This window comes from Mangifera indica, chromosome 12 (genome assembly GCF_011075055.1).
Source record: "Mangifera indica cultivar Alphonso chromosome 12, CATAS_Mindica_2.1, whole genome shotgun sequence".
Taxonomy (NCBI): domain Eukaryota; kingdom Viridiplantae; phylum Streptophyta; class Magnoliopsida; order Sapindales; family Anacardiaceae; genus Mangifera; species Mangifera indica.
The window spans coordinates 15392319-15402660 of record NC_058148.1 but is presented as its reverse complement, the minus strand read 5'-3'; the positions used below and the strand labels follow the sequence as shown (position 1 = coordinate 15402660).

The following is a 10342-nucleotide window of genomic DNA, read 5'->3' as shown; positions in this document are numbered from 1 at the left end:
GAAACGAAAATAGTGTGTTCAATTTTTTTTTTAAATAGGTTATATAAAAATAAAATAAATTCAAAATTGTAAATATTATTTTTAAAGCCCGGATAGGTGTTTGATTTGACCTAGTTAAGTTTTAAGTGAAAATATTTCATTTGAATTTAACCTAGACCTCTCATTACATTAGTGTAGTTGTATTGAAAAGCCGACATGCTGAGGATTCAAATGAGTTAATGCCAATCTCAATTTTTTTTATGAGCCCAAAATTGGCCGGAAGAAAACAACTTACTCACACGGTAAGATTATGTAAAACCGAATCGATCCATTAGAATGATTCAAGTGAAAATCATAGACTAAATTGATCCCGTTAGAGTATTTTAAATTACCATTCAACTGGATAAGATTGCACCAATTCATGGTTTAATCTCAATTTTACCTGACATTCGGTAACGCAAACATAACTTCACTAATTTTATTTGTAAAATATTATCAGTATCTTATTTTTTGAGTTCCACCCTGATCGAACTGAGAAAAGCCCTTCTCAGGCTGTTGACCAGGGTAAGCGATCCAATCCGAAAATTAAAGCACTGGGTAGGAGCATCTTTAATGTCACACGTAGGGTTGAATTTAAATCGGATCTGTTTGAATCGAGTTTAAACTATTGAACCCATTCGAGTTCAAGTTCAAACGAGCCTAAAATGAGCTAGTCCTAATCGAGCTCGGTCAAGTTCAAGCTTGAGTTTGAGTTACTTGTAAGATTTTTTAATTAAAAATTTTGATACAAAATAACGTTATTTTGACTAATATGTATTAAAACAATGTTGTTTTAATAATAAAAAATGAGTCGAATCGAGTTTAAACTTAGCTTTTACGAGTTCGACGAACTCGAATTTGAACTCAAGCTCAGTTATATGTAAATTAAATTGAGTTCAAATTTGATTCGATTTGAATCCAACCTTAGTCACACGTAAAATAAATAACGCATAAAAATATAATATATTTAAAATCTAAGAAGGCCAAACGACTATTTCCCACCCAAGGTTTAGCGTTTTCTCAAAAGTCCCCCCTTTAACTATGGAAACACCAAACATCCACCCATGACCGGTTAGATTTAACCAAAACCTAACGGTGGTAGGGGTAAAATCGTCATTTTTGCTATAATATTAAAAATAAATTAAAATAGAATCTAATTTTACCCCCCTAAACTTTAAAAACTAAAATTTTTCCCCGCCTAAGTTTTAAAAAATCACAGTTTCACCCTAGGGTTTGGTTTTGAAATCTCCGGCGACCTCTCCGGCTCCGTTGCCGACGGCCGCTCCCTCCTGAAGACGAAGAACTTCGTCTTCCCGACGAAGTTTTTCGTCTCCTACGGCGTCTCCGGGCTTCGATCGGACCTCCAAATGGGAGGAAAGAGGTCGTCGGAAGGAGAGGTTGCTTCGGGAGGGAGCGGCCGTCGGCAACGGAGCCGGAGAGGTCGTCGGAGATTTCAAAACCAAACCCTAGGGTGAAACTGCCATTTTTTAAAACTTAGGCCGGGGGAAAATTTCAGTTTTTAAAATTTAGGGGGGCAAAAAGAGATAAAATTTTTAGGCGTTAGGGTTTGGTTAAATCTAACCGGTCATGAGTGGGTATTTGGTGTTTCCATAGTTAAAGGGGGGACTTTTGAGAAAACATCAAACCTTGGGTGGGACATAGTCGTTTGGCCATCTAAGAATCATTTCTCTATTTGTTCTTGTTCGGCTCCATGGCATCACGTGACAAGAAACCTACGACGCCATCTAGTAGCCGTACCGGCGGCATACGAACTCTCTCCGATCTGAACCGGAGGACAGGACCTGATTCAGATTCGGACTTCGATGGTCCTCAAGAATTCTACACTGGTGGTGAAAAGAAGTCCGCTTCCTCAGCCTCTATCTTGTTTTTTGTGTATTTAATGCATATTTGGCTCATATTGACCGTGTTTTAGCCTTCTTTTTTTTTAATCAATATTACTTGTTGTTTATGATATCATATGTAGTATGTTCGGTTGATAATGTTATTGGGAAAAAGAATGATTTTCAGTGTTAAAAATTTTATTGCTTTGAATTAAGCTTTTAAGAACTTCAACATCTGAGTTCGAAAATTTTATGGAAAAAAAAATTAAAAGGAAAAACTTAGCTATGTGACTTGCATAAGTTTATGTTACGAGAAGTATTAGAGCCAACCATATGGTAGCTCTAGCTTTGCTTTTGAAGAAACCATGTTATTAAGTTCAATTCATCATGTGCTTGGAGGACATTAAGTCTGGAAATTCGACGTTATTAGTTGAATAGTTAATAGGTTTTATATTTTCTCAATGGAATTGTCAAGATTCAAACCTCATACTTAACCATGACCTGGTATTAAGTTGGAAGAATTGCTGATTTTTGTTGAGCTGTGGAAGTAAACAATTTGATGTAGTTATTGAGTTTTGTCTAAATTCTAGTGGATGAGAAGGGTTAAGAGTTTGTTTTATAATAATTATGGGTTGTACTTTTCTCCTGGAGTTTTACAAAGGCTTTATTGAGAGAGTTAAAAGTGGAGTTATCCAATTTATGGTTTGTGATTGTGGGCAGATTATACAATAATTGTTTAGGGGTGATTTGATTACATTTCAAATGTTGAAATGATTCAACCATAAACCGGCAGTGCTTCACAACCTGGCACTTGTGTTTTTTCTGTGCAATGGCTGTCTTATCTGACAATTTGCTCATAATTTCATGATATATTAATATGCTACAATGCATGTCGCCAACATGAATTATGGAGCACTGAACACACTTTCCTCTGGATATTCTGTTGAGGCACTATGTTTCAGGATAAAAGAAATTGCTCCAACTGGATGATTCTGGATATCTTTAATTGACCTATTTTCCCCATTAGACTGAATGTATAGATGAAAATCTTTAGCAAATGACAAACATGTATTTCCCTTAATTTTGTGATTGTGACATGCTTTAAGTTAATAATTGGCAAATTTAATACATCTCTATTCTCCATAATTTTCCCCTACAGGTATGCATACAACTGCATGTTGACTGATTTCTTGTACAGCCATTTGTAAGGGCATTGTCTTATAGAATATTCTATTTTCTGTTGCAGCTGACATATTTCCAACTTTTTCCGTGATATGTTGATTAAATTTATACCAAGTTTGATCTGCTATTTTGTTGATCATTTTGTTTATTTGGTTTGGAAGTATAACCATTTGATTCGTGTACTGTAATTTTTAATGGGTGGCTAACATTTGTGATTGTAACTTTTGCAGTGGTATGCTTGTTCAAGATCCTTCAAAGGGTAATCTGAATGATGTTGATGCTATTTTCAATCAAGCTAGAGAACTGGGAGCTGTTGAAGGACCTCTTGAACATCTTCATCCATCTTCATCTCAGGGGAAAGTGTACCATCTGCACCTAAGCAGCCTGAGCCTCTCATTCACAACATTGTTTTCTGGACCAATGGTTTTACTGTAAATGATGGCCCTTTGAGGAGGTTGAATGATCCTGAAAATGCATCTTTCTTAGAGGTAACGGCAATTAAGTTGATTGCTATATAGCAGAAGAGGGGAGGATAGTAATATCGTTTTGTGTGGTGGTTTATTGTTACTATGAAAATATTTATGAGAAGTATTAATTGTTCAATTTTTATTCTTATCTTCCCCATTCTGCACTTGTGTAGATTCTTCTGCTACTCTATAGATTTGTCACTTTGTGTACATTTTCTACTTTCTTTCTCCCCATTGAGTGGATTTGTATCCTTGGCGAATGATATTGGTTCATGAGGTTTTGTGTTTCTTTGTAGAGCATCAGAAAGTCTGAGTGTCCAAAAGAGCTAGAACCCGTGGATAGAAGGTCTTCAGTTCATGTCAATCTGATAAAGAAGGATGAGAAGTGCCCTGTAAGTGTCTAACTTCCATTGCTTTTAACTGAAATTACACATGCTGGGGATGGAAATATGTGGTTTTTGGGTAACATGGTGTCCCGGCCATGATATTCTGTTGAATGGTTATTTCTTCTCCAAAAGTATATCATGTTATATTTCATCTTTTTGAAATGGAAGTTTTTTAATTTCTGGATTTATATTTGAGTCTCTGAATTCGCCATCATTCGATACATTTGTTTTCTGTCAGGAACGGGAGAAGCATCATGTTCCATTTCAGGGCGTGGGAAGAACTTTAGGTAGTACCAGTACTCCAACAGCACCAGAACCAACTGTTGGTTCCACTCCTGACACTGCTCAAGCCCATTCTGCAGGTCTGGTTGTGGATGACAACCTACCATCAACATCAATTCAGATCAGGTTGGGTGATGGAACCCGCATGGTAGCACAATTCAATCTCCACCATACAATCAATGACATTCATGCTCACATTGATGCATCTAGACCTGCAAATGCAAGAAATTATCAGCTGCAGATGACGGGATTCCCCCCTAAAGTACTTACGGACCGTTCTCAGACAATAAAGCAGGCTGGCCTTGCCAATTCTGTGGTTATCCAGAAATTTTAATCAAGCTCCGTGCTCTCCGGTCACTTGTATACATGCACACTGGGATTTGGATATGGTCTTAACCTATTGAAAAAAAACATAACAAAATAATTTATAACATGTTTATAATTTTAATTTATTTATGTAATTAGAAAAATCAATGTGTATTATAGGCAAAAATATTTCCCATTTTTATTATTCAAGAAACTGACTATATAAAAATCATAGCTGAATAATGAAGATTATATACAAAAGGAAAAGAATCTAGCTTAAAATGATATATAGGGTTGGATTGGACTTGTTGACTAATTCAGGTTGAAATTCAATCTCAAATAAAACTAGTTCAATTTGAGTAAATGATTGAGTTTGTTTTAGTAAAATGAGCTAAGTTTGAACCGTTCTGAAAATTTGAGTTATATTTGGCTTGGATTTTAACTTATTTGTTTAGATTCAAATCAATCTTGAATTAACTATTGTTTGAGTTTGACCTAGATCAAATCCAGCACTAATCATGTATAAAAGCATGGTACAACATTCTTTATTGTGGGTGAATTGGAGTTAAAAAGCTAGAGTTAATTTGTGTTATAATAATATGAACTCCATGACTCCATCTAATAGTGATCGACTTATTCTGAAACTCTACTACTGGAAGGATCATGATTTAAATTGGTCATCCTAGTTAAATTGGTCTCTTGATTCGGTTGGTTTTTTAGTGGATGCTTCTTACTTTGTTGCTCTCGTGGTGATTGATCTGTCTGTCGCCTTCCTCTTCTTGCTTGAAGATTTCAAACGCTTGGCTGCAATATTCTGTTGGCTTTTCTGGATGCTTTTTACTTTTGTTGCTGATATGGTGATTGATCTTTCCTTCCCCTTTATCCTAGTGCTTCAAGATTTCATTCTGTTTCTTGTATTCAATATATATTGAGGCTTAGACTATAAATGGTTACAATGTTCATGATACTGACTCATATATTTCATATATCCACCCTAACTTTGTAGGAAACAAAATTGGTTTTTAGGGTTTGGTGGCTATAACCGGAACTTGTACGGATAGATTCCTCCTTAAACCTATTTGCTCGATTCTCAAATTGGAATAGACTTGTTTCAGAAAAATATATGGTTTCAGTTCAAGTATTTTGATCACTCTTATATATTAGTGCTACCATTGAAGGTGCCATGGATAGCACTAAAATAAAGCAGCATGTCGGCCAAATGAAACTAAAATATATATTAGTGCTACAATTTAATTCGCGGGATCGATTGTAATTTGCAATTGCAATTGGTGGGTTTATGAAGGGACCCTCAACCTCAATAATATTGCTAGTGTGCTTGGCAAGCGTCACATGAAAAGGCTTACAATAAATCAATTACAATCCAAGTCATGAAACTAGATAGATAGATAGATAGATAGGTAGATAGATGGGTGGAATTTCATACCCAATTTCGGACTATTTGAAGTACATTTTTATAAAGAAAGATCTTGTCAAGGGAGCATAGCCACTTTTGAAATGCTAGCTAGCTAGCTAGCTATAGCTATTTCCTTTTCTTTATTTAATTTGTAGCAACTTGGTGAATCAAATTTGTGAAACATCAATTATGTGACAGCCACTTGGAGCTAGTGTTTGCCAAATGCCAGCTAATTATTTCCACGGTGGTGACTCGATTGGGAAGCATGGACAGATTTTATTTGAGTTGCTTTATACTCAAATCTAAATTTAATTCCAACGAATTAAATTTAGATCAAAACGTTAATTTTTCTTTAATGATATTTGTATCAATTTAAATAAATTGTTTTAGCTTAATTTAAACCAAATTTATATATTAATCAGGATTTTTAATTATTCAAAGTTCCATCAACATCTCGTTGAGTATTCATTATAAGCCAAACTAGAAGTTGACTCCATGATTTGATCATAATCATCTTTGCATGCGTGGACCTCTACTAATCAATGATACTTTAAACTATATTATTTTTACTGTTTAATCTAATTTAAACTTTAATGCTTTTAACAGCATGGTTTGCCTCCTTGACTTTATCATTGAAAACAAACAAGAAGGGATGTAATCAATTACCTTATTAGGATCATAAAGCCAATCTTAGTTAGTACTAATTATATTAAGCACATTTAGTACATGCATTACCCCAACAAGCATGCCAATTATATATTGAAGCTTTAAGAACTAAGTGTTATGTGAAAGAATCAAATAAAGATAGATAATATTTTTAGTGATATAAATGTGATCAATGTTTTAATTAAGATTGGATTTGATTTGAGTTATTCAAATTTGTATTTGAGTTTATATTGAATGAGGTGAGTTCATTCAAAGTCAATAATTGATCTTATTTTTATAAATGAATCAATCCAAATATTTATATTTGAATTAATTGGATCAAATTCAAATATTAGTATGCTAATTTTAAACCGATTTTAAATTGATTTATTTAATTTCAAATGGATCTCAAATGAAACTTTATTCATACTTGATATGAATCAAATCAAAAGTCATATACAAAGATATAGTTAGCTATGAATGATCTTTGTTGAAAGTGGGATGACATATTATATATATTCTTGTTCCACTCATAATCTTTAAGGGTAGCAAAAATGGATGAGGGAGAGCGCCCACTTTGAAACAAATTAGGTAAGATGATGGGTGGGGTTAGGGCAAGTTTAAATTAAAAAAAAGAGTTAATTTAAGATTAATCAAAATCTAAATATTTCAATTTAAACAGATGATAAATTTTTTAGATAATATAGGAGAAGAAAATGACTCATCAAAGATTTATAAAAAAAATCATTATAAAAGTTAAAAAAATTGTTGAATTAGATGAATTTGTAATCGACCTTTTAATGAATCTCTCAAATGGAGGTGTAGTTATTACAACTTAAATTTTTAGTCTTTCTGATTGAATACCATACCGAGTTCTAGCGGATCCACACTAAAGACTGATTTCAAGTCTTGAATTTATTGCGTGAGACCCATGACACAAAAGCGTGCGTGTATGTATGTGTAGCAGTTGCGGGCTGCAGCTAGCAATTGCAAGCTGTTCTTCTGCTCTTTACCCTCTTCTTTCTTTATGTCTGATCTATCATGCAACTGTTGATGGAAGTGACGTAAAGTGAATCAGAAAAAACAAAAAAAAGGTTAGCTTGAATTGGCCTAGCGAGTCTTCCTAATTTCCCTCCCCACTCGCCACAGCTGCCACTGCCGCTGCCGCTGCCACTGCTACTGACGTTTCTCGATTTACTTTTTTTGCTTCCTTTTCTTTTTATTCTTACGCGATATGTTTTGACGGATTCGCGTACCTGTATTTCATTATACGCCTCCCTCTCTTTCTTTGAAACCCTAACCCTAATGCTAGTGCTACAAGCAACACACTGGCCCCCCAGTTTCTAATCAAACTGTCATCACTCCTCAAAAGATTAAAATATTATTAACCCTACGTTAAACCCTTTTCTTCATTTAATTCTTGTTAATGGTTGTCAAATCCTAAATCTCCTTCTGGACCATAAAAGAATCCGGTTTGAATGTCCTTTGAGTTCGTATTGAATGTGAAGTGATTGACATATGAATTTAATTTGAGGCCCCCCAAAAAATAAATAATATCAGTCATCTGAACAAGAATAAGAAAATGAGTATTTTGACGAAAAATCATTTACGAATCTTAAATTCTGAGTTAAAGTGTCAAATTAAAGTTTCAGGTTAATTTATCTGAATAAATATAAATTTAAATTTAAGTCAAATTTAATTTGAGTCATTTGGGTTTCGACTATATCATATGTGCATGTAATGCTTGTGGAAAATATGTGAACCTAATTGAGTTGTGCCAATTACCCTTTTACTAAAGTTTGGGATTTGTGAAATGAAAGGCTAAAATAGGAAATTAGATTGGCAAACAGTAAACAAATTAATTTGCAAGGTAGATGGAGAGACAAATTGATAGAGTTAAATTTGAAGGTTGAATCATGAATCAAAAGAACGTACTCAAGCTGAGAAACCATAGAAACTAACAATTTATTGGGAAATTGGTGTATAGTTAGCTTGCAGCAAAGGGCATAAAACCATGCACAAGTCAAATCATAATAGAACTAGAAAATTTGAGAATATTGAAATCAGAATGCCGTGGCTTTCTATTGCAGTTAAAAATTCTCACACACACACACACACACACACACACACATATATATATATATATATATATATATATATGATGTGGGATTGTTGTTGATGAAATCAGGCAGGAAGCAAATAAAAAAATACAATCACATATGTGGTATTATACTAGGTATAACACTTTCTAGACCTTTAAATGATAAATAATTCTTTGAATACTGGGCGTTTGATTTGGATAATGTTTTATTACCAAAATAAAAATATTACCTTGAAGATAGATTACTTAGAAGATTACTGAGTATAAATGATTACTATGTTTGATAAAATTTGATAGATATAAATAATTATTGTGTTTGGTTCTAGTAAATTATTTTACTTAAATGTCCTTAAATATAATTATTTTTAAATATTTTTTATATTATTTGTCATATTAATTAAAAATAAATTTATTTTTATCTCAAAAAATTAATAAATAATAATATAATTATAATAAACTAAAAATTACCTCAGTAATCTTTAAATACCTAAGGTAAAAGTGATAATCAGATTACTATCTATATTATCTGTCACATCAGTATTGGTAATAGAATATTACTGTAATATTTTATTATTGACAAACCAAATAAGGGAATAAAAGATAGATTATCAAGATAATCTTAAAAAACTCTAACCAAACACCCCGAGGATAAAACAATTAAATATACAAGAACAAGTGAATAGTAAATCTATAGTAGTATAAATACTGTGAGAAGGAACCGGGTCATGGCCATGGTGATTTTTCGATCCATGAAGCTTTCGACTGATATTGTAAGTGTCAAATTTTGCAGACTTCTTTCTGTTTCTTTAAATCAATCAAAGTCGGGTCCCGCAGGCGTGACAATAGAGAAGTAGGGTGGAATAAATTGAACAATGAAAATTATGCTCTATATATGACATATTTGTTGTTAGAGGATTGGGTATGCAGAGGGACAAAGGAAAAGAGAGAATTTGTTCAGCTAAAGTGGAGCTGTTTTCACTCGTTCTTCACAGAAGAATAAAAGCTTTATCACGAGAAAATAGAAATAAAAAAGATCTGTGTCATTACAGAGTAGAGGTAGAAGAAGAGAGAGAGAGAGAAGAGAGAGTGGCTGTGTGTGAAGAGAAGAGACATTCGGACTGTCCCACTTGCTTTACCAGCTTTTTAATTTTAGCTGAATCTGAAACCCCACTTCTACTTTGGTAAATAATTACTGATTAGATGCTACTATGACTGAGTCTGAGACTAATAATGAGAAAGAGAGAAGAGAGACCGAAGGAAGAACAAAATTCATTCTGTATAAGTGTCTTAGGAAAAGATCTCTGTCAGTGCCATAATAAAAAGTTACTAGATCACCAAATATAATCCAACTACGAAATCTTCACGGCGAGTTTCATTTTCGCAATCTCAGTCTTTCTCCAGCCTATTGCACATGTTCCTACTGTGTCTGTATGCATTTAAAATGCCTCCATTTTACCACAAGGCAAAAGGGTTTTGGCCATTCTATCATATGTATCATATATTGTTAACGCAAAAGAAGTTTACTTCGCTTTTATCTTATTGAAAAGATTAAAATTTTTATTAGGTTTTAAAATTTTTTTTGTTGAAAAGAATAAATTACACTCTTTCCTACCAAATTAATAGCTATAAATAGTATTCAATTTTCATTATTTTTATTAAAAATACTAAAAAATTACTTTAATATTAAAATAAAATAAAAT

The 10342-nt window shown here is 33.2% G+C and overlaps 1 protein-coding gene across 1 annotated transcript; it reads left to right on the top strand.

The window, feature by feature from the left end:
- The first annotated feature begins 1680 nt into the window (after positions 1–1680).
- On the top strand, positions 1681–4628 carry LOC123192530 (plant UBX domain-containing protein 3-like). Its single transcript, XM_044605114.1, is given in 5 exon segments — positions 1681–1878; positions 3272–3384; positions 3387–3529; positions 3805–3900; positions 4133–4628. Coding segments are annotated over 5 exon segments (879 nt in total). The 5' UTR covers positions 1681–1729; the 3' UTR covers positions 4511–4628.
- The last annotated feature ends 5714 nt before the right edge of the window (positions 4629–10342 follow it).